The sequence below is a fragment of the Ambystoma mexicanum genome, chromosome 8 (genome assembly GCF_040938575.1).
Source record: "Ambystoma mexicanum isolate Mex_15411 chromosome 8, UKY_AmexF1_1, whole genome shotgun sequence".
NCBI lineage: Eukaryota > Metazoa > Chordata > Amphibia > Caudata > Ambystomatidae > Ambystoma > Ambystoma mexicanum.
Window position 1 is genome coordinate 1,428,369,324 of NC_090929.1, and position 27,164 is coordinate 1,428,396,487.

General features: G+C 50.5%; 1 protein-coding gene across 2 annotated transcripts in view; it reads left to right on the forward strand.

Moving 5' to 3' along the window:
- The window catches only part of MMS19 (MMS19 homolog, cytosolic iron-sulfur assembly component), a 1,998,114-nt gene that overhangs the window by 1,619,623 nt on the left and 351,327 nt on the right, over positions 1 to 27,164 (forward strand). For both annotated transcript variants that reach the window (XM_069611573.1, XM_069611574.1), the window contains exon 25: positions 7,390 to 7,446. In XM_069611573.1, the coding sequence (XP_069467674.1) occupies positions 7,390 to 7,446 (57 nt within the window). The remainder of the gene's footprint in view (positions 1 to 7,389; positions 7,447 to 27,164) is intronic.

Genomic DNA, 27,164 nt, shown 5'->3' on the forward strand with positions numbered 1-27,164 from the left:
ACTAGGTAGGGGAAAATTCCATAGTTTGGGGAAAAAGCGGGAAAATTACGGGGAAAAAAAAGGTATGTGGTAGACATGGTTGGCCTGGTACAGCAATGACTTCTATGAATTTTGAAAAAACAATGCTCCGCTACATTCCCCCGACTCTTGCAGTTAGGAAATCACAAATTCTTTGTAGTGTTTCACAAAACAAGTAATACCACAAACCAAAAACTGAGCCATGGTACACAGGAGTTTTATGCTTACGGCCTGAACAGACATACTTAGCATGTGTAAATCAGGAAAACCAATGTGGTGAGGAACAGCAAGCATACATTTTTTGAAAGAGCACAGGCAGACCTTTTCAAGGGTAGGTGACTTGTGCAGGTTACAAAAGTGTATGGTGCCTAAAGCAGCAACTAAATGTAGGGCACATTTGGGAAATGAAAGGGTTGTGTGACAAAGGGCACCAGCAAATGGATCAAAACGTTATGAAAACCACACAAACACAAAAAATATGTGGGTTCAGCTACCTGGGCGCCAAAGGAAAAGCGAAAACGCAGCCAACCCCCAAGTCTTTTCGGACAGCAGAATTTGTGCAATTCTGTTCAAGCGCCCACCATACAGATATGGGCCTAGGGTGTCCAAGCCACCAAGGAAAACACGGAACCCCATGTATTTCCGAAAAGAGACACCCGTGGGAATCCGCAGAGGTCAGACTTGCACAAATTGCCCCAGAATCTATTACCCAGAAACCCCGGCAAAGTCTGAAATGTGGCGAAAACCCCCCAATTTATGCACATTTCACTCGACTCACACAATGAAACACACCGCCAACAACACATGGCCTACCTTCCCGCGTCCCCAAACGTGTCCCGATGAAAACGTTACCTCACATGTGTGGGTGCACCTGCCTGGGCGCAAAGGGGAAAGCCTAAAACACGGCTAACCCCAAGTCTTTTCCGACAGCTGAATTTCAGGATTTTTTCTGAAGCGCACACCATACAGATATGGGCCTAGGGTGTCGAGGCCACCAAGGAAAACAGGGAACCCCATCCATTTCTGAAAAGAAGACACCCGTGGGAATCCAAAGATGTCTGACGCGCAAATCTCCCCAGAATGTATTACCCACAAGCCCCGCCAAAGACCCACATGGGAGAAGGGTGCCCAAGGCCAGAGACATTACCGCCGACTTTGCTGGAGCTCTGGCTGGCCTGCGTTACAGCTTCTCCCCACCAGGAAGTCCCGGCAGTTTGCCAATACCTCCCCGAAGGGAAAAGCTGTAATGCAGACCAGCCGCAACTCCAGGATGGTTGGAGGTGATGTCCCCGGCCTTGGACATCCATTTACCATGTGGGTGTATCGTCCCCTAAGCACAGCGGCAGCTCCAGGGAGCCCCGGCAGGATCCCCATTCCTCCCTGGATGTGACCTCTGTAACGTAGCACAGCCAGAGGTGCAGCCTGCGCTTTCAGACGGACAACCCACATGGGAGAGGGAAACACCAATGTTCTGCTGGCATGGGGGGCAATTTGTGGCAGGCCCCTGCAATTGTGTCCGAGCCCACCAAAATATCTTCTCTGACGGCCCATTCCCGCCCACACCACCAACAATCCTGCCCCAATCTCACCCAGCCCACTGACACAGTGGGCCCTAACCATAGAATAATAACAAACAGTATTCACATAACGTTGCAGCCGCTCGCGTAGAAAAAGCTGTAAACGAAACAAAAAACATTTGTTACCCACGGTCACCCCAGCAAAAACAAATCTACACTCATACTTTCCAATAATGCCCCCCCTTGCAAGCCATCCCTGGTGGTCTACTGAACCTCACCCCCCCCCCGTGAAAACACATTTGCCCCTTCCTACGGGCAGAAATCTGCCCCCAGGGAGGGCTGCATGAGGTCCCCCCCCACTTCATTTGGTGTGGGGGGAGAAGCCCACCCCAAAATGTCGGACAAATGGAGGGGGGGCCATCTCATGCACCCTTCCCTTGGGTCAGGTGTCCCTAGGAGCAGATATCTGCCCCCAGGGAGGGCTGCATGACATGGCCCCCACTCCATTGTGGGGGGGGGGGGAGAGCCACCACCCCTTCCCATTAGAAAATTCCTGTGGTTTGGGTTGCCCCACAGCCCCCCCCCTAAAATGCTGTCTACCATGTTCACTTTTCTCCTTTATTTAACCAACTCCCCTTGGCGCAGATGGGCACAATAGTGTGCAGTTCTGCCACCAGGGGGCCCAAAACCTACTGCCCCATCCATTGGGGGGCCTGTCTGACATTTTGTGGTGGCCCTCTTCCCCCCTTTCCCCAAATGGGTGGGGAGGCACCTCATGCAGGCCTCACTGGGCCTCCTACGAACGGCTGTGTGAGGTACACCCCTCCTCCATTTGGGGTGAGGGGGAGAGGGCCACCAAAAAATGTCAGACAGGCCCCCCAGTGGGTGGGGCAGTAAAGTTTGGGCACCCTGGGGGCAGAAATTGCACCCATCTGTGCCAAAGGGAGTTGGGTAAACAAAGGAAAAAATTGAAAATTGCAGGCTGCACTTTAGGCTGTGGGGCACCCTAAACTGCTGGGGAATTTTGAAATGTAAAGGGGGGTGCACCTCTGCATCCCCACCCAAATGGAGGGGCAGGCCATCTCATGTAGCGATCCCGGGGGGCTGATAAGGGGGGAGCCGTCATACACTCCTCCCTGGGGTCAGGTGTCCCTTCCTAGGGCTGCATAACATATGATTTGATGATATGGCATTTATAACGCGCCCATACACGAGTGTTTCAAGGCGCAACGAGGCAAGGGAGGGGAACAAAGGGAGGACAGACAATGATCCTTCTAGGACAGGTGTCATTCAGATCGTGCAAGTGTGTGGAAAGGAGGCAGGGACAGTGCAGTACATGGGAATTGATAAAACAATTAGTAAGTAACGGCCAGCAGGTGGCAAGTGCATGGGTGAGTGCAGACATCAGGTGTCAAGGGCTGGTAAGGGGACTGTAGGGATACAGAAACAGTCCCAAGTGCGGGGGTTTCCAGGTGGGCAGTGCAGGTGTGTAACGCTGGCGGGAGAGGAAACCTGGGCCCTAGATCAGAGGGTGTCCAGGTAGCCAGTGCAATTCAGGTAACAGCAAGGAGGTCAGCAGAGGAGAGAAAGAGAAAAGGCAGAAGCAAAGAGAGAGGTTTTGAGGTGCTTCCGGAACCGAAGATGGTTCTCCTCAAGTTTAAGGGAGGCTGCCAGACGAAGACATTTTGTAGGGATCTCAAAAAACACAGTGCCTAAAAGGACGAGCTATCTCGTCCTTGGCAACCGGGAGGTAATCCCAAGGACGAGATACCTCGTCCTTGGCACTTAAGGGGTTAACCTCTAAATATGTAAAGTAAAGGTTAGACAGCTATCCCCAAAACACTCTATACCCACATGTAGTCACAGTTGGTGATCTGAAAGTGAGATGACCAACACTTTACACTTAAAACTGTAAAAGCAGTTCAAAATAATTGAAACTGGTGAAAATTAAATGCAATACAATCTAAAACCTTATATTCTGCTTTAAATATCACCCATGGACAGCCTCTTGTCCCTCATCTGCCCATCAATAGACATCCCCTGGCTGGAATGTGTATTGGGATGTATTCACCCCTCTTTTCCAAGCCAATTTCAGCAACCTACTAGCACTTAGCCGACACTCGGGTTAGCTTGGAGACCCTTGCCCACCGCCCCTTTTAAAAAAAGATCCTTCCATCCTCCTGTGAGAGTAGCGTAGCCTGCTCCATTGTGAATAAATTGCTTACTTCGGGAACTTTCCCAGAGGCCTTCAAAACCTCTTGTGTAAAACCGCTTCTCAGAAAACCCAGCCTCAACTCTCTCTCTCTCCATTAAGCTACTGCCCAATCTCCAATACCAGCTTCATTGACAAACTAATTGCAAACTATAAGCAACTCTGCCTTTTCACAGAAGCCAATGGTCTCCTCGACCCAGTCCAATTTGAGTTTCGACCACTCTGTGGAAGGGAATCTTTTCTGGTCTCCATCTGGGACGGCCTAAAAAGACCTGCCGACTCAGAACGGTGTGCTGCACTCATCCTCCTGGATATATCTGCAGCTTTTGAGGCAATCGACCACACAATACTGAGGAAAAGGCTCCTTAACAAGGCTTCAAAGACTCTCCCCTTAATTGGATCACCTCCTTTATCTTTAATCGCTCACAAATCGTTCTCCTTCCCCCTTTCTCCTCTGCCCGCACAAAAGGAGTGCCACAAAGAGCCTCCCCCTCAGCACTCCTTTTCAACCTCTACCTAAGCCCAATGCCAGCTCTCATCTGCTCACACAACCTTACCTGCTACAACTACGCAGACAATACGCAGACCATTTTCAAAATCCCCAAGATCCAAGCCTTCCCACCTCCCGACCTTGTCACTTGTCTGTTGCAAATCGACCACTGGATGACTTACAACCACCTAATCCTCAACCGAGAAAATCGGAGATACTAATATGCGGCACAAACTGCTCTTATCCCCCAAACCTTACCATGGCCGGCTGCCCTTGGTGTCCCACCTGCCGCCTCCACCTCCATCCAAAAATCTTAGATGCACCATGGACGCAGACCTATCCCTCTCCAAACGCATCAACTCTGTATCCAGAACCTGCCACTTCCACCTACACATCTTAAAACAAATCTTTCCTCCTCTCTTACCCTCGAAGAGTCTCTGCAATACTGGCCATTATCATTTCCTGCATGGACTAGACCAACTCTGCCTTTCTCTGCGTAAGTGCGCGCCAGTTCAGGAAACTTCAATGTATCCAAAACGTAGCAGCCAGACTGCTTCTTGCCTTCTCGCCCAGAGAACACATAACCCTGCACTTAGAATTTTGCACTGGCTCCCAGTCAGCCTAAGAGCAACCTTTAAACCCATGTGCATCACACACCGAGCCCTCCATAATACGGGACCCGCGTTCCCTCAGAACAAAATCATCCACTACCAGTCCTCCAGAAAACTAAGATCAGGATCAGCTCTCCTACTGCCTATTCCACTGCACCACTCTAGAGTTGGCAGCTCTGCTTTCTGTATCCTAGCGCTCAACACCGGGAACACTCTTCCTCTATGACTCTGGCTCACCGAAAATTACCTATCCTTGAAAAATGCCCTCTAAACCTGGCTATTTATGGCATTATCCTGAAAACCCCCAAAATTTCAAATCCTGAGTATATGAACAGTCCTCCCAGGCAGTGCTGGCTGTGTTTGCGGTGGCGCGGGCCACAGACACCCCATCATACAAGTATCATGACCCTGCCTCCCCTCAAGTGCCACTAGCTGATCCACAGCACTCATATATGTAATGTATGACTGCACCAGGCATGTATGGAAAACAGGCAAATTGCAACAAAAACGGTAGAAGCACACTAGTGTGATTGAACCAATGCCACCACCACTGCAATTGTACAAATTGGGATGCACTGCAGGGAATTCATGGGAAGTCGGGCCGCCATGTTCATATCCCAAGCTAGCAGGCCAGGTGGGGGTCCCCTATGCAACACCACAGGTGGGCAATCGAACCAGCTCAGCATTGCTCCGGAAGGAATGGCTGGGATGGGCAGGTATTGCACAGATTTGAACCATAGGATGGGCAGCTCTTGTTAAAGTTGCATCCTTAAAATGATCAGTAAGCATTTGATATCGGGGTAGACTTGCCACCTGAGCCGGACCCACCTAGAATAATCTGGAGGCGCAACCTGTGCGCCTCCTGCAGCGAATAGTTGGAGCATAGACTGTTGCTGCTGCTAACTGTTTTAATCACAGCCGCAAGAACCGACTGCAGAAGCCAAGTACCTGAGCGGGTGCCCTAACAATAACAAAACGCCATCAATGGAGGCAAGGTAAGTATAATACACCACTCCACTTGCCGCAGGCATGGTTATCCACACACATCAGTATACAGCAAGGAGTACGAAAACATTTAGTCGGGCTGTTCAAATAAATTCTCCACCTACTTACACCAGACTACACCTCAACACCTCTGGCAGCAGAATGCAGTGCAGGCCTACGACAAATGTGGGCACGCTGAACACATAGCGATTCTTTAGCTCTGACGCCACCACACTCCACTCAGCACCCATCCACATGCCTGACCACATGGGCTGCTTTTCTACCGGAGCCTGGCCAGCCCCCCTAAGACTTTTTTGGCCAAACCCACACACACATACTAATTGTACTCCATGACCTCCAACACTCTGGACTTTGGTTCTTCGTGGGCGTTCCCATTAAGAGCGCATTGGAAATATAATACTGGCAATATGGCGCTATACAAATGACAAGTACATTACAATACGAATCTCATTACACGTGTCAGACAAAGATGCACACGCCTCCACGTTCACTGGGAACTCCAAGCTGGAGCCCCCGAAAGTGCATGCCTTCTACGACATTTTCATCCCCAAGAGGGCATGAAGAAGGCCAAGGAACAAGATGGCCAAAGGACAGGGTGAAAACTGCATTGCCAAGTCCCCACGAGTACACTGAAAAAAATGGTAGATATTAATCTGCTGCCTCCAGCCTATCCCGGACACAAAGGTAACAAAAATGTTACTAAGGAAAAAGTAAATGGGATACATAATACCCTCAGCACTTCATTGTAAAGTGATATGCAGTCACAGTAAAACAACAGAATCTCTCACAAGCAACAGAGCTCCCTGCACTGGTAACCATAAGGGCTAACCAGTGCACTCAGAAGAGTTGTATGGATCAGGGGAAGTAATACAAAAGATATTGGTTAACTACAGAGGTCAATACAGGACTGGCAGGGGGCTCCGTTGATGGCAATGGAGGGAACGTTGCGAAAAGCAAAATCTATTCCAACACTTTGACTGGTTTTTTGGTACCTAACTAGCCTCTTGCTACGTAGCAGACTGGTTTCACCCGGTACCTGTTTCTGTATTTCTCTCATAGTCACTGGTAAATATAGAACACTTCGGCAAATTCTTCTAAAGTCTTTGTGCAGTGCTATTGTGTCAGAGCTTGTACCTATCCGACATCACCATGCAGGCATCCAAAGTTGAAAACAAATGTTTTGTTTTATTAATATTGCTTAGAGAGAACTTTTCACGTTACCAAATGTGTACATGCAGTGTCTACCACATATTAAAACAATAAAAACTGCAATGAATCCACAAACCATACGTACACTGTTTTCTTTTCCAAAAGACCATCTCCACTTCTGAGGGAGTGCAATGCATTTGACTAATGTGGCTGCATAGTTTACAAAAATACACCCTCTATTTGTATGAAGCTGCTCTCTAGATTTCGTTTTTCCAAATAAAAACATTTGAAATGGGCCATAAAGAATAAAGGGCCAAGCTGTCAAACAAAATTAGCTTTTTGTTTTCGCTTAAACTCATCTTTCTCTTTTGTACATGTAATTTACAGGTGACTAAAGCTCTGGTGCTACGATATCATCCTTTAAACACTGATTTGACTAATAAGGTAAGAAATGCAAGCAGTTTTTTATTTTGATAAAGGAGGTTTGTGCAATAGGGTGGATAATCTCTCAGTGGCTTACCTACCCCTATGATGTCTTACGTACATTAAGATCTGGACTTCTCCATTTCTAATGAGGTGACCAAGTTTGTATCCAAAGGTTCGTTCTCTCTCTCTCTCTCTCTCTCTCTCTCTCTCTCTCTCTCTCTCTCTCTCTCTCTCTCTCTCTCTCTCTCTCTCTCTCTCTCTTTTTCTCTCTCTTTTTCTCTCTCTCTTTTTCTCTCTCTCTGACTCTCTCATTCTCTCTCTGACTCTCCCTCACTCTCTCTCTCTCACGTTCCCCACGGGTCTAAGCTCTCTGCCTGGCTGTTCAACCAATACCTGGCACTTCTTGCCCACCGCATTGTCGCTCTCTGCCCCAACTTTCAGTGCTATGCAGATGACACTCCACTCCTTTTAAGGCTCCCTTCCGCCACCTCTTCTCCTTCTCTCATCTCTGACTGTTAGCCATCCAGGAGTGGTGTGCCACCAATGATCTCTGCTTTAATGCCCGTAAGACTGATATTCTCCTCATCGGCACACCTGCTCCCTCCTTTCCTGTCACTCTCTGGCTGGCCTCTCTTGGCCCTCTTCCTGCTCTCACCTGTGAGGCAAAAAACCTCGGGTCATCTTAGCCTCCACACTTTCCTTCTCTCCTCACATCTCTGACGTCTCTAAGAAGTCCTACTACCAGCTGCACCTCCTCAGAGGTATTCTTCCTTTCCTATGCTTCCCCGAGAAGCTCACTTTCTCCAGTGCTCTGGTTCTCTCCAGGCTGGGCTACTGCAACAGCCTCTTTCTAAAACTGCCTGCTTCTTCTCTGCGCTCTCTGCAACTTATCCAAAACAGGACTGCAAGACTTGTCTTTGGCATCTCTCCAGGACTGAAATCTCTGCACTGGCTACCAGTGTCAACGAGGATTAAGTTCAAAACCCTCTGCATTGTCCACAAGGCCTTCTGGGGCCTGGGACCTCAATACCTTCAACATTTTTCTTCTCAAGCTCTTTGCTCATCCGCCTCCAACTCCCTTAGGGTTAGTCGCTTCTCCAAGCAGCGAGTTGGTGGTAGATCTTTCTTCTGCCGGGGCCTCCCTCTGGAACAGCCTCCCTCCCTCTCTGAAACTTGGAGAACCTTCTCTGGTTCTGGAAACACCTCAAGACCTTCCTCTTTGATTTGGCTTTCTCTCCTCCTCTCCCCTGCTAATCTCATGGCTGAATCTGTGCACTGGTTACCTGGCCACCCTCTGAATTCGGGCCCAGGTCCACTCACCGCCAGTTGCATACCTGCACTGCCCCGCTGGCAACCCTTGCATTCGGGGACTGTTTCTGTATCCCTACAGCCCCTACTAGCACTTGACACCTGACGTCTGCACTTACCCTTGCACTGCCACCACCTGGCCGCACTTTATTTATTGTCTTTATTTATTTTATTGTTATCCTATGTATTGCACTGCCCCTCCCCTTCCCCCCACCTCTCCCCTGCACTTGCGCAATCTCAATGTCACCTGGCCTAATAGGATCGTTGTCTGTCCTCCCTCTGTTTCCCCTCCCTTGCCTCGTCATGCCTTGAAACGCTTGTGTATAGATAGGCGCTTTATAAATGCCATATATCATATCATCTAGTGCCATGGTATTTAGAAAATATCCAGGAATGCAGTTCTTGCTACACAATAAATTGAATGAGACATACTGATGTAGGCATTGATCTTCAAAATGTAAGCAAATGTCCCAATGTTTCCAAGCAGTGGATTTGAAGATGATTTGGGTGAGAATGAAATGGCGTCTTAAACGGTGAAATCTCAATCTATTTCTCAAAATTGTATCACACTGCCTTGTTGAGTTGTTTCACAAAATTTGTGGTCTTTTAAATGGCCATATTTATTTATTTCTTTTTTTTTTCTTTTTCCAGAATTCATTTAACCTTTAACAGATTTTTCCACCAAACCTCCTCATTCCTCATTCATTTTACAGACAAGATCCATGCTACAATAAAAGATACAGGAGTATTGCCAGCAATAGGAAAAACACCCCTCATTTTTCAGTTAAACAAATTTCCATAATCAACCTAACTACTGCAAAGACCTACGCTAGTTTTTCTCCCAGCCGCACCAATTGCCACCATTTGTCTGTCATCAAGGAATCTGCTTCCCCCCCAACAACTTTCAAAAATGGATAGCTCTATGATTTTCCAGCCCCACAGAGTGGACTACTAAATGTTTCAGGGACTCAATGGGTCTATTTGACCACAAAATCTACAGGCAGAGTCTGTTTCGTCGATCAGTTTCCAGGCTCTCATTACCTCCTTAGTTGGGAATAAGTTCAAACGGACTCTTATAAATTGTTCTCTGTATTTCCTACACGGAAACATCCTCAGATATTGTGGTAATGTTTCCAGGGCTCTACTTTCTGCATCATATTCACGCATCAATATGTATCTGCTCCTTTTTGATTGGGTCAATATCCAATCCGTATTGTATACCTACTCTTACGTCCCGTCCCCTTTCCTCCATACTGCATGGGCATCCATTGCGAGGGACGGGAGATGGAACCTTTTTCACCAGAAAAAAAACCTTCTCCCCCTTTAAATTTAGAGGCACGCAGGGGTGTGGCCCTGGGAGCATGCGCTGCCGTGACTCCGCCCTCTGGCGCCACACCTCAGTCCCCACACACGCGTCGACGGGAACAGGCAAAATTCACCAGCACTCCTGGGTTTGGCTTCGGCCATGTAATTCCACGCACGGATACTTCTTCTTTGTCTTTTTATCATTCAGGTACTCGGTCCTCCGGCGTCACGCTTCTCCCCGGTGCATGCCGACTTCTACAGGGTTCAGCAGGTGTCCATCCTACGACGGGCTCTTCCCGACTAAAGACCCCCACACCCTCTGCCTATGATGCCTTGGCCCTGTCCATGGCTGGCAAGCTTGTACCGTGTGCAACGCGCTTTCCTTGAGGTTTCTGAAGAACAGACAGACCAGGTGGAGGGAGCTCTTCCACAGATCGCCTCCAGAGGACCTAAACTACTTTGTCTATCATCGATCCAAGCCCAAAGTAGGGCCGCTCTTTTCCAGCGCACCCCGCAAGGGATACTACTTCCCAAGGTCTCACCTGCATGGGAGGGACCGGATAGGTCCTCGTACCAGCACAAGTACCCAGGCTGTATCAGCTACCGGTCGAGGGACCTGTAGATTCTCCCAGTGAGGGTGCCGAGGGACCGCAGGGTCCTTTTACCGGGTCTTCACCCAAGGGGCTATGCCCTAGTACCGGCATCATATCCGAGGGGTCGCCTTTATGCAGTTCTACCGGCAGATCTGCCGAGGGCATAAAGCCTACCGGGCCTAGGCCTGAGGAACAGGGTAGGCCCCATGATCCACACTCAAGAGTCCTGGACAGGCATGGCCCAGTGAGCCGAGCAATACCATGCAGGCACGTGGAAGTCAGCTCGACAAGATGGCCACCGCGCCAGAAAATCCAGACATCCGGCTGACGCCCCTCCAGGGAAGGCAGATGTAGGACCGTGTATCGAGGTGGGACTGGTGTCAACCAGGTATGTGGCTTCCAGCTTATCCTTCCTTTGCGCAAGGCAGGTTCCTGGGGTGTCCATATGGGCAGGGCACGCAACGGCTCCACCAGCCGTCCCTCTACCCCGTCAATATCGCCTACCACCAATCCAGCCTGTGAGGACAGGTTCTTTGAAAAGTTCCTCGGGCTCATGAAATCTCCACAGATGGGGGTCATCGCAGGGACGCCATCAGGGACTTGCTCCCTCCAATTCTCCCGCCGGTGTCTGAGGCCCCAGTACAGGCTGCTCCGGTCCCTGTTCAGCATCAGCAGGCTGCTCCGGAGTCCCAGCCTTTTGTGCAGGCGGTTCCGCACCAGGCTCCGGTCCCTGTGCCGCAGCCCCCGGCTCCTAGCACTCCCCCTCCGGTGCCAGACCCTCTGGATCTGCAGGCGGACACAAATGAGGAGGATGACCCCGACACACCGTCTTTAGCAAAGGCCTTCCACGAACGTCTTGCAGGGCTGGCAGAGTACTTGGGCCTTCCTCAGCCCGAGGTCGAGCATCCAGCCGAAGGGGTCCTTGCAGAAGTTCTCACGCTACGTCCCGTTGCCAGAACGGGGATCCTGAAGCAGAAGGAAGTAGCTGCCTTGGCCAAGAAGGGTTGGCTCAAGCCCCACAAAGCCCAGCCGGTGAATAAATGCCTGGGCGGCAAGTAAGGGCAGATGGAGGGAGATACACTCTTGCTATCGGCCCATCCTCAGCCACACTCCTCGATTATCGCTGCGGCATCACTGTACTTCAAGCCTCAGTCGTTCTCAGCCTCCTCCTCTGCGGCGCAGCTAGGCAAGGAGGAGAAGATCTTGAAGGTGTAGGGGAAGAAGCTGTATTCCAACGCGTCCTTGCACCTGCGTCAAGCCAACGCAGATGCTATGCTGGCAGCCGTTAACCAGAGGCTCTGGTGGGAAATTGCGGATTTCCTCCCAGAGCTTCCGGCGCAGAGCCAATCACGATTCAAGGCAGGATTGGCAGAGGCAAGATCGTGGCGCAGGACATCATGGAGTCCCCCATGGCCCACATTGACACCTCTGGCAGTGCCATCTGTATTGCCATGGACATGAGAAAAACAGCCTTGCTCCGTGCTACGAATTTCAACCCAGATGACCTCTTCCACTTAACCCAGGAGTGGAAGAGGTCACCCCCTCCGTTTGAAGGGGGTGACCTCTTCCACTCCACATCGGGCGAAGAGCTGGATAAAAAGAAAAACAGCTCTCAAACGGCCAAGTATTTATCCATTCTTACAAAGACCACACCCAAACCGTACTCAGTCACAGCAACGCTCTCAGAAGGGGCGTACATACAGAGGTTTCCGCGGCTTCCAAGAGCGGATGTCCAGGCAGCCTGACCGTTTGCCATCCCAGCATCTGCGCAATCAACAAAAAGGGGTTGGGGGAGTAAGGGCTTTTTCCAGTCCCTCTCCTCTGCAGCAGACCCCAGAGGGAAATAAGGCATGACACGCCCCTGCGGGTCCACGTGTCTCCAGTGGGAGGCAGGCTTGCTCTCCATGCACATTATTGGCACCAGAATTTCGCGGACCCCTGCATCCTCTCTGTAGTCTCCACAGGTACCACCTCCCTATCCCAGCCACCTCCCCCCACTCCCACAGGTTAGGACAGCAACTCTTTTGGTGGAGATCCGTTCGCTCGTCGAGAGCCAGGCAGTTGAGCAAATCCTAGCCTCCCAGCGGGGCTTGGGCTTTTACTCAAGTATTTTCACCATTCAGAAGAAGAACCAGGCGGGCCTGAGAGTTGTGCTGGACCTTTCCACTCTCAACCTCTCCCTACCTCTACTAAAATTCAAGATGGTTACACCAGCTTTGATAGCAGAGGCATTGTGCAAGGGAGACTGGATGTGCTCCCTGGATCTGAAGAACGCGTACCTACACGTCCCGATCTGGCAGCCTCATTGCTTTCTACAATTCAGGATCATTGTCTACCATTTCCAATACAAGTTGCTCCCTTTCGGCCTCAACTCCGCCCCAGGGTCTTTACCAGGCTGGTGGCTCTCCTCAGGTCGCAAGGCCACCACGTTTACTCGTACCTGGACGACTGGCTTGTCAGAGCTACATCTCCGGAAGCAGTGCACCATATCGGCCAGGCTCTTATGGACACACTGCACGAGCTCGGTTTTTCTCTCAACCTCAAGAAGTCACAGTTGCAGCCCACGCAGGCACTGACCTTCTTGGGCCTCATATGCAACATGTGCTCCGAGAAAGTTTTTCCATCGGAGGACAAGATTACGGCATTCAAGAGAGCCATAGCACACTTCCTCAGCAGAGAAGTGACCTCTGCCTGGTGGTACCAACACCTACTGGGTCTCATGGCAGCAGTCCTCTTGGCAGTCCCCCACACGAGACTCAGGATGAGGAGGATACAGCTGCACTTGGCAGCATCCTGAAAGCAGGAATGGGGCCATCAGTCAGAGATAATCAACGTTCCTCTATCGCTTCACCCAGACCTCACATGGTGGTCTGGGGACGGCAACCTGAGGTCGGGCAAGCCTTTCCAGCAACCTACACCACAGGTCACCATCACCACAGACTCCTCTCTCGAGGGTTGGGGGACCACCCAGGACCCGGCAGTAGCAGGAGTACCACGTCAATTGGCTGGAATTGAAGGCCATCTGGCTGACACTCGGGGCCTTTCTCCCGGTCATCGCGGGCAAGGTCATCCTCCTTCAGACAGACAATTCGACCAGCATGTTCTATATCAACAAGCAGGGAGGTACCAGATCTCTCCACCCCCCCCCCCCCCCCAGCCCCCACTGTGCAGACTGGCAGTCAGCATGTGGGAATGGGCCCTGGAGAACTTCTTCCTCACTGTGGTCCACCTGCCGGGGGAATCCAACCTGGAGGCAGACAGGCTCAGCAGACTGGGAGCGGACAACGAGTGGCAGTTGAACGACCTAGTGCTGCAGGAGATCTTTCACAAATGGGGCCACCCTCAGGTGGACCTCTTTGCCTCCCGGGGCATCGAGAAGTGCCAACTGTTAGCCTCCTGGCAGGGTCAAGGCCCGGGCTCCTTGTGCGATGCCTTTCAGATGCGATGAGATGGAATGACAGCATAGGCCTTTCCACCCACTCCCCTGATTCACAGGGTGATGTGCAAGATCAGGGCGTCTCGCCTCCTCGGCATCATTCTGATAGCTCCATGGTGGCCAGCCAGGCCATGGTTTTCGGAGCTGCTCAGCCTCTCGGAGAGGCCTCCCATTCCCTGCCGACAGGCCCAGAACATCTTCTGGCGCAGCAAGGGGGCAGGTGCATCCACCCTGTACCAAGGAAATGAGCCCTCACAGCGTGGTTCTTGAAAAAGTCACGCTAGGACATCACAGCCTCTCTATAGCTAATCTGGAGATCATACAGGGCGCCAGGAACAAATGTACCAGGGCCCCGTATAAGAGCAAGTGGACTAGGTTCTGCCACTGGGCAGACTCTAAGAGCATTAACCCTCTGGAATGTTCCCTGGACAACATGCTCTCTTTTTCGGTGCATCTCGCCCATTCAGGCATGCATGTGGACACTTGCTGTGCTTACCTGGCAGCCATTGGGGCTTACAGAAACTCTGAGGAGGCAAGCTTTTCCTCCTCCAACCTGATTGTCAAGAAACATTTGACTGGTCTTGCCAGTCTATACCCATCCATCAAGAAGCCACACCCCGTGTGGGACCTCAACATAGTCTTGGGTGCCCTGGCACATAAACCATTCGAACCAATGGCGTCCGCAGAAATTCAGGTGCTGGTCGCCTCATAGCCATACACTACGTTTCACAGGGACAAGGTAGTCCTATGGACGCACCCAACGTTACTTCCGCATTCCATCTGAACGGGGAAATTGTGCTGTCCATGTTTTTTTGCTGAGCTGATGTCAGGCGTGCACTGAAATTCTACTTGGACAGGACGAAGAGCTTCCGCAAGTCTGACGCTCTATTCATCACCTTTGGAGGTTCAAGACCAGGGTATCAGGCATCCAAGGCCTCCATAGCCCGGTGGATGGTTTTTCGGCCATCAAAGAAGCCTACGAGGGACCGTATTAGCCACACCCGGCCAACATGCATGCCCATGCGGTCAGAGGCAAGGTAACTGCCATCGCTTTCCAGCTGCCTGATCCCTGGCAGGTCACAAGCAGGGTGGCCACATGGGCCACCCCTTCGGCTTTCTGCAAACACTACTGTTTGGATGCTGGCTCGAGATCAGGCGCGGCTTTCGGCAGGCGGTTCTTAGGGACCTGTTGGCTTGAGGAGGGTCTCCCCTCCACCCCGGGGCTGCATTCAGTTGTAATCGCCCATGCAGTATGGAGGAAAGGGGACGGGACGTAAGAGTAATTATAAGTTACTCACTCTTAGTCCTTAGTACTCTTTCCTCCATACGTCGCACCAGCCTCCCCCCTAATACAACTGGTGTCATAAGGCAATGTTAAATCTATTGTCGATGCGTCTGTGGGGACTGGGGTGTGGCGCCAGAGGGCGCAGTCAGGGCAGCGCATGCTCCCAGGGCCGCACCCCCACGCGCCTCTAATTTTAAAGGTGAAGACTTTTTTTCTGATGAAAAGGGTTCCGTCTCCCGTCCCTCACAAGGGACGCCCATGCAGTAGGGAGGAAAGGGGACTAAGGACTAAGAGTATATTAGTCACTACAGTGAGTAACTTATCATTTTTTCTTTACTCTACTTGGATTTGTTAATAAATCCTCCAACTTCACATTCAATTCCATTAAACATTTGACACATTTCTCCTTCCAGAAGTCCAGGGGCCACTGTGCTTTTTTGTTTTCTACTATCCCCAAGATCCTTGGAGGTGCAGCTACAGCTGCAGTCAATGACTTGCGAAATAAGCTCAACGATTTCCACAGGCTGACTGCAAACAAAGAGGATAGACCTAACTCAAAGCGAATCAGGGCGAGCAGTGTCTTTCTCGGCAAGTTCAACACCCTTTTTCAAAATATACCCTTAGAGTATCCCACATTTGCCAGGGCAGGTTAAGTGCCGTCTCTACCCCATATGTCAAGATGGGAATAAGCTTCATAGTTTTGAAGATAAATGACCATGTATGTTTAATTAATGTATCAATTTTTACAAGGCCAGAAGACAACACTTGTGTTATGCCATATGTTGCTTATCCAAAACTTCCTCTCCTGCGTGGTGACCAATGAAGGAACAAATTCTATATATTTGTACCTACTTGAGATTGGTTTACATTTATTTTTTTGTAAATGCTGGATTTTTCTGTATGTCCAGTTTGCCTCGCTTTGCAGGGGCCATTGTTCATTGGGAGTAGTTACCTGTGTGACAGTCAACACAAATAATGACTCTGACACAGTCTGCCAGTGTTACAAAGTTGCCGGTCGTGCAGATATGAATACCTCCGTCCCCAAGTACCACACAGGCAATTTTATGAACACTGCCTGTGCAATCCTTGAGGCCACAGGTGTGGTAGTTCGTTGAGTCTGGAGTCAGGAACTGCCGGAAGGACCCTTTGAGCGCTGTAAGGCAAGGAGGGATTAAGTACAGGGCGAAATGCAATATTACAGGGTATATCGGGAATAGAAACTAAACGTTCTTACCTATGTGTACTGTAGACCCACCCAGAAAGGAAGGAGAGTGACTGGACCTGAGCCCGGGTTCAGATGGCCATCCACGACCTCTGGTATGGTGATGGTAAGCACTGGAGTTGCGAGTGCTTGACCAGGCGAATGCCTAGTGAGAGGCCATAGGCCCAGGATTCAAAAATCGTGTTTCGTGGAGCAATCCGTTAGTCAGGCCGTGGTCGAGTAACCATGATATTCAGAACTAATCAAGGCAAGTTCAGGGTTTAGAGAGAGCAATCCGTTAGGCAGACCGTTGTCGAGTGACCAAGAGTTCCCATGATATTCAAGGCAAGTTCAGGGCGTAGAGAGAGCAATCCGTTAGGCAGACCGTTGTCGAGTGACCTAGAGTTCCGATAATATTCAAGGCAAGTTCAGGGCGTAGAGAGAGCAATCCGTTAGGCAGACCGTTGTCGAGTGACCAAAATCCTGGTAAGTACAAAGCGTCGCAATGTCCGAGAGAAAAACCAGCTGTGAAGCAACGTTTCTGTGTTTCCGAATGCATTTTAACCAATGGAGAAGTCACGTGATGTTCAACAGGGAAACGTTGAGGCGTGGGGGTCATCACGTGATACCGATTACGTTTGGTCTCCTCACGTGACGATCAGGTCCACACGAGCAACGGTGATTGCGGCCAAATGGGAACCTCCAATTACATTGCCAACTGAGAGAAGGGCGATAGACACCAAGCCTGCCATGGCCCCCCCGACATGACGGGCGCAATGGTGCCGCCTCGTCTGCACGCCCGGAGGTAAGCATTGGGGGCTACGTAATGTGGGAGTTGTGGGTGTGTGGAAACGTGAGCCTGTGGGAATCATAGTAGTTAGTAAAGTAGCGGACGTGGAAGATGTAACAGCCGGTCCAAGAGTGTTTTTTTGGGTGTACAACAAACAGACTGGCTGCTAGAGTCTCTGAATTTCAGGGCCAACAGAGGTCTGGGGCTAATTTGGCGCTAGGGCCTTCCCTCTCTACCTCGACTTTCCCACCTTTCCCTCCTCCCTATCCCAGCTCTCCATAATGGGTGTTGATGCTGCCAGTTGGTGACACCTGTCTGTCTGTTGCCTGAACTGGGCTACATATGGTTTCCTTAAGTCAATCGCTACCTGACTCCCTGGGGGCTTTCTGGCTGTCCCTTACCTGGCCACACTTAGTTATCTATGGGAGTTAGGGGTGGTTCCTCTTTCTGCACGCTTCCCATAAATCTGCATAAATGTGCAAACTGACCTGGCCTTCTGCTCTACACTGGTGTCCCAAGATGTTCTCCCCCCATCACTCTACTATCCCTTAGTGTTACACTCCTCCTTCCTAAAGCCACACTTTGATGTTAACTTATTTACTCTTCCCACTCCTTCCCTCCTCTGTTTTTCCACTCACTATTATTACTAACTCAAACAACCTCCTTGCCACTCTCTCCGTTGTTACCTCTCTTCCCTCCTCCCAACTACTTCACCTCCTCATCACTACTACCTCTCCCCTACTATCATTACTTCACCATTACTACATTTATTTATATAGTGCCAAAACGAGCAAGCCCAGAGGCGTCGGAGCACTCACAAAGACATATAACATACAAACATAAAATAATCCTAAACCAGATAAACCTATTTCCAGGAAAAAGAGTAAGTGTAGATCAAATATTCTTTACGCAAATAGATGGGTCTTCGGGATGAGTTTGAACATAGTAAGGGAGCCGCAGCCCCTCAAACTGGGTGGCAGGGTATTCCATAGTTTCGGTGCAGCACTGAAAAAGGCTTCCTGGCTCACTAGTGGCAATTTTACTCTAGGGACCAGCAACAGGTTGGTGAAAATCGATGGTAGTGTCCCTCGAGCTGGCAACCGAACAATGCTATCTGAAAGATAACTTGGGCTACTACCAAAGAGGCATTTGTGCATTAGTGTCAGGACATGAAATGAAATCTGGGCTTTGACTGGTAACGAATGTTAATCCCCTTCTGGTTTCAGAGATATGGTCCCTTCTTCCTAGCCCCGCAATTACGGGCACTGCACTGTTTTGAAACATTTGCCGTTTTGAAATGAAATTTCACCCTTGTTGATCCTATGAAGCAGACTACTGCAGTAGTTCAATTTTGCACCAGTTATTTCTCTGGCCACCACTGTACAGCTATTTTTGGACAGGAAGGGTCGTAGTTGCCTCTGCAAGTTCAGATGTAATGTAGAGATGGAGATAATGTGATTCAGCTGTGCTTTTATATTCAACTCCAGGATAATGGCCACGTTTTTTCTTTTTAGCATCGCTATAATGCACCCAGCCACAAAAAAACTATCATATTTAGTACTAGTTAGTCTATTTGTTGTGTAGCTGCTAACATCAGCTAAGTCTTGGTGCCATTCAGGGCTATACTATTAATGACCATCCATTGTTGGATAAGTGAATTCACTTTGTTGACAAGTTCAGTGTCTTTTATGTTATCTCTCGTAATCGGGATAAGACACTGTGTGATGTCAGCTTAATTAGTATAAATGATTCCGCCCTCATCCAGTAACTCAACCGTGGCAAGGTAAACTTTTTGTAAAGGATGGAATATACACAGGAGCCCTGCCGTACACCATAAGGCAATTTAATCGTGTTTGCTGCTGCAGTGCCACTGAATACCCTAGCTGCTCGGTAGGATAAAAAGGACGTTACCCAATTTGCTGCTAATGTTGAAACCTGGGTAGAATGTAACAATCTTTCAACAAGTATCGAATGATCGACCAGGTCGAACGCAGCTGACAAATCCAATATTACTAGCAGCATTATGCTACCGTAGTCCATTGCTCGTAGAATATTAGCCTTCAAATCTAAAAGGGCTGTCTCTGTCCCATGTCCTAGTCTAAATCCAGACTGATGCATACCCAGGATGTTATTCTTTCTTGAATGATCTTTAATCTTCAAGTAAGCAGCTCAATCTAGAATCTTTAGCAAGAACGGCACATTGATGATGGGCCTTTAGTTGATCGCAATATTGACATCAAGTAATGGCCTTTTCAGGAGGGGGTGATCCACGCTTGTTTTATTGTGTCTGGCAGCTGACCCTCAGCAAAGGAACTGTTGATAAACCTAGTGATGACTGGTATAAGAGCTGGCGCACATGCTTTAACAACCACAGCCAGACAGTCATGACCTTTACAGGTAGTTGGTTTAAGCTGCGCTACAATACCTGTTACTGCTGTTTCCGACACTGGTCTCAGAGTAAACGTTCCCTGGATTACCTGGATTGGATCCTACCACTGGGGCCTTCGGTCGATGCTCACCTCCCGAAAGTTCGGAGTTTGTTAATATCTTAAGTTTATCCTTGGGGTTTTCCCTGATTGTATGTATCTTTTTTTAAATTTTTTTTTAAATTTGTTTATAATTCAACAGATAGGAGAGCATATATATTAACATTTCTCATAGCTTTTCACAACATATAAGACGCAATATCCCCTCCTCCCGCCCCATGTGATCCTCAGCGCGCATTGTTCTCGGGCCTCATTCGGCCTGGTCCGGCGGCCGCGAAGGATCGTCCATAGAATGGAGGGCTCTCGCAATCAGGCGTGGCTTATGTCAGGGCCGGATAGTTCTGATCATAGTCCAGCACCGGTGCCCAAATGTCAGTTAATCTGTGAAACAGTCCCGCTTTAGCTGCCGTGACCTTTTCAGCTATCGGAATGTCCCAGAGTATTCAACCCAGCAGAGGGTGATCAAGGGCCGTTCCGCATATTTCCAGGTGCGGGCCACCGTGATTTTGGCTGCCAACAAAAATTGGGATAATAACATTGCTCTACTCCCTGTTCGAGGGTAAGAGTCTGGAAGCGGGATCCCTAGGAGGACTTGCTCGGCGTTAGCGGAATGGTCACCTGGGTGACGTCCTTTTATAGTGGCCAGGCATTGGGTCCAGAACTCCTTTACCCTGGGGCAGGTCCACCACATGTGGAAGTAGGATCCTGGGAGGCCGCAGAGACGCCAGCAGTGAGGGTCCAGAGCCTGTTGGAAGTGATGGAGGCGCTGGGGGGGGGGGGGTAATACCAGCGCAGAAGCAATTTGTGGGTGCATTCCCGGTTAGTGATGCAGTGGGATGCTGTGCGTGTTCTATTCCAGATGTCCACCCATGTGTGATCCTCTATGGCGTGACCAAGGTCCATCTCCCATTGGGACATATAGGAGGGCTTAGCATGAAAGGGGTCTTCTTGCAGCAGTTTATAGAGAGCCAAGATATTTCCCCGGGCCGACAGGTCATTCACTGTTAGCTCTAGTGGGGTAAGTGGTCGTGTTGCCGCCGCTCGGGTCCGGGGGTGGGAGCACCAGTGCCTAAGTTGGGCGTAGGTATAGCTATTTGTCTCAGCTAGCTTTAATGTCATTTTACAGTGTTCGAAGGTTAGGGGGGTATCCCCTTCAAAGAGCTGCCCCAGCGTTTCGAGGCCTCTTGCGACCCAGTTCCTAAAGTTCCTTGGATGGGCTCCCGGGGAGAAAGCTGGGTTGAGGAAGATTGGAGAGCATGCACTCAGGTCTCCTGGAATACCTCCATGTCTGCGGGCCCACTCCCATGTTTTATCGATTGTTTCTTGGCAGTCAGTACTACCGGCCAACTCCGGCGTTAGTCGGTGGGATAAACGGGAGGAAGCGGAGGGGGAGAGGGTGGCGGGATTGTTCAATCTCTACCCATTTTGGCCACCCTGTGGCGAGTCCCCATGCTTGGAGGTGGGCCAGCTGTGCTGCTATTTGGTATTTGCGGAGGTCTGGCACCCCTAGTTTCGTGCTGGCCATCATCAATCTTCGCGGGATCCGTGATTTCTTGCCCTTCCAGATGAAGTCAACCATTTTCCTTTGGAGCCGCTGTAGGGGGGTGAGCGGGATTAAGGTTGGGAGGGAGGCGCAGGCATAAAGTAAGCGAGGGAGGAGTTTCATTTTGCATGTCGTGATGCGGCCCAACAGATTTCCTGCGTCTGCCAACGTGCAAGGTCCTTTTCCAATTCCTCGAATGGTGGCAGAAATTTAGCCTTGTAAACTTTCGTTGGGTGGGCGGGGATCTGCACCCCCAGGTATGGGATCGATTGGGTGCTCCATTGAAACAGGCTTTGCTTCTCTAGGGCCTCTCGCTCGGCTGGGGTCAGACTCACTCCGAGCGCCGTTGACTTTTGGAAGTTAATGGCGAATCCCGCTACTCTCCAGAAGTCGTGGATTTCTGTCAGGGCCGACCTCATGGACGCTTTGATGTTTGTGTGTGATGGTTAACAGTACGTCGTCTGCGTAGAAAGCAATTTTATGTTGCGTGGAGCCGATCTTCGGGCCACTGATCCAGGGGTTTTTGCGAACTCGCTTGGCCAGCGGCTCCATGGCCAAAGCGAAGAGCAGCGGGGATAATGGGCATCCCTGTCTCGTCCTGCATGTAAGAGGGATTGGGTCCGATAGGTGGCCGTTGACTCTCAGCCTGGTCCTAGGGGCCTGGTAGTTCGCAAGGATCATCTTCCTGAAGGTTGGGCCAAAGCTGAAAGCCTCTAGAGTGAAGCGCAGATAGGACCAGTCCACCTTGTCGAAAGCTTTGGTTGCATCTAGCGGCTTTAGGGCCAGTTGTTGGGAGTCCCGACTGGCGATCTCTATTAGGTCCAGTGCCTTGCGGATGTTGTCTTTTGTCGATCTGTGATTTATAAACCCTGTTTGATGCAGATCTATTAAGCTCGGAAAGATAGGTGCAAGACGATTGGCTAGGATCTTGGAGTATATATTAGCATCCAAGTTCAACAGAGAGATGGGTCTATACAAACTGTTTTCTTGGGGATCCTTTCCAGGCTTGAGAATGAGGACTGTGATGGATTCCTGCATCGTTGGGGTAACCGTTCCGGTGGCCGCAAATGAGTTGAAGAGGCGGGTCAGGGGGGCCACTATTTGGGGTCGGAAGAGTTTATAGAAGCGGGTGGAGAATCCATCCGGGCCTGGGGATCTAGGCTTTAAGCTTTGAATGGCTGCCTCCACTTCCTCGTTTGTAATAGGCGCTTCAAGTTCTTCTCTAGCCGTCGAAGTCAGAAGTGGGAGAGCCGCCTCTTGGATGTATGAGCGCTGCTCGTCCCGATCCCTCGGGACTGCCGTCATTATTTCTGACTGGTGGGCGACCGCCAGTCGTAGTTTCTCGTGGTCCGCGTACTGGACCGCCCCCGCGGGTCACGAAGGCCCAAGATGGTATTTCTGCTCTTCTCCTTAGCCAGCTTATTAACCAGCAGCTTGTTAGCCTTATTGTTATGGACGTAATACCATTGTTTGGTTCTAGTTAGCAGGTTCGCTGTGGCGTCAGCGTAGTACACCTCAAGCCTCTTCCTTGCCATCTGTAAGGAGTACTGGGAGGATAGCTTAGGGGCAACGTGCTCGCCTTGGATGCAAGATGAAACGGAGCACCACTGGTTCGATCCCTGAGTCCGCGCTTAGAAACTTCTGGTTATTAAGCGCGTAATAAATAACCTATCATATCATATCTCTGTAAGACCCTATAAGATTTCGGGGACCAGCCCTTTCTTTTGTGAGTGGCTTCGGCTTCGCGAACATCGGCTTCCAGAATAGTACGGGTTGCTTGTTTCCTTTTGTGGAATGCGGCGCCTTGGGCGATCAGTTCCCCTCTAAGCACTGCTTTCATGGCGTCCCAGCTATTAGCCGGGGACGTGTCCTCATCACGGTTTTCCCGCAAAGAAGTTTTTTATTGTTCTGGCGATCGAGTCTCTCACTGCCATGTCCCCCAGAATAGGGTCATATAGGTTCCACTGGCGGCGAGGAGGGGGGTCTGGGTCATGGGACCGCAGGGTTAGTGTGACTGGAGCATGGTACAAGAGGATCCGGGGGCCAATCGTCACATCATCTGTGAAGGTCAGGATCTGTGGGGAGGCCAGGAGCAGGTCGATCCTAGAGAAGGTGCGGTGCACATACGAATAGAAGGTGAAATCTTTCTCTTCCGGGGACAATACCCTCCAGGTGTCCACAATGTTCAGCGTGCGGAACAAGTGGAGGAGGCCTGTGGCTAACCTCAGATCCCTAGATGCCGGGGGGTGGGATCTATCCTTGAGGGGGTCTGGGACCCCGTTGAATTCCCCTCCAATGACTACTTGCCCATCAATGAATGGAAGGAGGGAGTCTTCTAGGTCTTGATAGAACCCTTCTTGGTGTTCGTTCGGGGCGTAGGCCGAGATGAGGGTATAAAGTTGACCAAGGATGATGCATTTGATTGCGATAAAGCGACCCTCCTGGCATCGTTGCGAGTCTAGGATCTGGGGCTTCAAGTCTTTTGCGAAGAGGATGGGGGTGCCTCCCTTCTTGGTTCCGTTGGATGCCAAAAATTGTAGCAGGAAATGTTTGTTTCGCAAGCGAGTAAAGTCCGCTGGGATTAAATGTTTTTCTTGCAGGAAAGCGATTGAGGTCCCATCATTTTGTAGCCTTTGCAGAATGGATTTTCTCTTCAGGGGGGAGTTCAAGCCCCTGACATTCAGAGTGGTGAACTTAAGTTTTAGATGCCGGGACTGGCTCATCGAATTCGCTTGCTGTGGGGTGGAGGATTTGGGGGGAATTAAGTTAGCCATGGCTGTGAGAGCATGGCTATTTAAAGTTCCCCTGTGGTTGAAGGTTTTAAAGGTAGGCTCCAACGGGAGATATAAGCTTTCAACAACAGCCTCCAACGGGAGGTCCAAACTGCGACCAGGGGGACCGATTTTGAACTATCAGCGCATCCTCTGGCCACCCAGGCTGTCATCCGACAGCATAACCAACATGGTTGAATGTCTCTCCAGGGGTAAAATGGTGACATCCACCTTGGAGGAGGGTATGGACCGCATGGGGTCCGCAGCGAGCTTGAAAAGATTTAGGTGGTTCCAATGCTGTGTGTCCTGCAAGAGCGTCCTCGCTCGTCATTTGGGTTTGCGGTTTCTCTGCACTCTTGACCAGTGGGCCCGTTTCGGCTTGTGGGAGGTTGTGTTCGGAGCAGGGTTTGTTCGGCCCGGGAAGGATGGATCTGAGGCCCCGGGGGAGTCTGGACGAAGGATTGATGCTGCATTGTCGAGGTGGCTGATGGTGCGTGGGGTGCCCTTGTACGAGAATCGTAGTGCCATGGGAAACAGCCACCGGTAGCGGATCTGTTGGTCTCTGAGGAAGAGCGAGAGTGGATGGAGAATTCTGAGCTTCTGGAGAGTTAGAGGGAAGAGGTCCAGGAAGATCTGTAGTGGGGATCCCTGGAAAAAGAGATCATCCCTTGAGCGGCCTATTGCTGCAATGGCCTCCTTGGTGGTGTAAAAGTGAACTCTTGTAATTACGTCCGGAGGGGGGGTGGTCTGTGTCCGTTCCCTGGCGAGAGCATAGTCTGTGGGTACAATCAAGTAAGAGCTGATCCTCACCCAAATCCGGCAGCATAGACTGGAAGAAGGAGCTTACATATTCAGGGAGCTCCTTGTCAGAGATTGATGAGGGCACCCCTTGGATGCGCAGGTTATTGCGGCGAGAGTGGTTTTCCATGTCTTCCTATTTGAATTCGAGAATTTCGGTTCTCTCCATTAATGTCTGGACAGTGCGTTGCAGCTCCGTTACAGAGTTGGAGTGATCTATAGCTAAGTCCTCGGCCTCCCCCATCCTCTGCTCGATACTGCTGACCCTTTGCTCTGTTTGCTCTAGTTTAGAGCCGAGTTCCGTCATATAGGATCTAAATTCCGATTTGATATCTGACATGAAGGCCTGGAGGTCCTCTTTGGTTGCTAGCGTCCCTTTGTCGTCGGTAGCCTTCTGGGGTGTGAGTTTAGGGGGGTCTGCTTTCTTTTGCCTCTGCGAGCCCAGCAGCATGGTGGAAATGTTAGCCGATTTGGAAGGCTTCAGTGCTTTGGTCATGGCTCCGGGGTGAGGGGGCGCCTTCTAGGGAATTGGCCCAGTGTCCGTATACGGCGAGTTCCGCCGATAGCTGCGGGATCTGGAGATGGCAGAGGCTGGGGAGATGGAGTGGGCTGGGGCGCCCCAGGAGGTTGTGTAGGTTGGAAGTGATTCTAGGCCTTCACGGGGTGGTGTGGTTCGCGTGGGGGAGCAGTCTCGCAGGGTAGGATGGCTATGGGCTCCTGAGTCACCCTCTGCAGTAGGGGTCCAGGGTGAACGTGGCGAAGGCAGGCTCTCCCCGGCTGGTGAAGAAAGGAGGTGGGTAGGGGCGCCCCAGGAAGCCAAGGGAGGCATCACACTCCGTGTTGGGGGGCAGCAATTGAAAGATGTAGGGGCCCCCGTAAGGGGGGGGCCAGCATGGGTCAGCGAGCTGCGGGGCTGTTATGGAGAATTCTCTGTTTAGGCTGAATTTCCTAACCTAGTGAGTCCCCCAGCAGCTTTGCTGGATTTTTGGGGTTTAATTTTTTCTCCTGCCAAGAGTGAGACTCTTTTACCCTCACTCTTGGGCATGATTTGAGTGTGTTTCTTTGACTCCAGATGTGTTTAATGGGCTATGGGGTCTTTTACTCCATAGGGCTTCATGTGTTTTTGTGATGTGTGTTACACAGCACCCTCAGTGCAGTAACACGGGTGTCATAGTGACCCCCAGTATAGACTCCATACCATGGGACTGACTACTGTCTCCCAGGGCATGTAAAGTCACCATTGACTTTACTAGTCTTAAATTCTGAACAGAACCAGTACAAACCATCATATTGTGGACGTACTGGCTGGGGCAATTCGATTGCACCGGGGTCTGTTAGTCGAGGGAGCACGTCTCCGTCCCCCCTGATCGAGTTTTGGCTGGTGGCAGTCGATACTACTTTTTATATTCAACCGCAAATATTTCTCTATGGGATTTTCCCATTGTTCGAGGCTACTATCTTTATTTATTTAATTACGATAGCCTCGAACATACCGCTGGTTTATTTAATTATTATTAATTCTCCGGTTGGTATTTTTTGCCAAAACTCGGTTCTAAAATGGCGTTTGTGTTCTCTAATGTGACTCCAACCCAAGTCGAGCCCTGTGTTCCACTTTTTGGCGGGCTTCTCCACAGAAGCCCTCCAAAGTGGTTCCACTCTATCTGGGGTACTTAGGAGGGGTAGAGGGGGATTTAGGCACCCTGGACTGAGTTGCCTAGGCAACTCAAGTCGCACTCCATCCTGATTGGCCCAAGTGGTGAGCCGGCCGGCTCACCACTTAGCATGTTTGAGTGACAGCTAGGCTGAGTGAATGGGGGCTTTCTGCATAAAAGCAGGGCTTTGGGGACTGGAACTTCAGAAGTCGCCACAGGACCTAAGAATCCGAAGAGGGAGAAGCTGAGCCGACCTGCCACAACAACACCACCGGTGGAGCCCTGCTGGACCGTCTCACCACTTTTCCCAACGAAAGAGGAGATCTCCCGCCGGAGAGTCTTCTTCCTTTGACTGGTGGGGATAACCAGTTTCACCGTCTTTTCGCCTTCCCGACGCATCTCGTGGCCGCCTTGCCTGTGCCAAGCACCCCGGCAACCGGAATACCACGTTTTACCACGACCGCAAAATAAAGGGTAATACCTTTAACTGGAAAACTCTGCGGCTGGTTTCTTCCCTGGCAGTGCAACGACCTTCATCTTTCCTCCAAGTCGAGATCTTCTCTTCCCC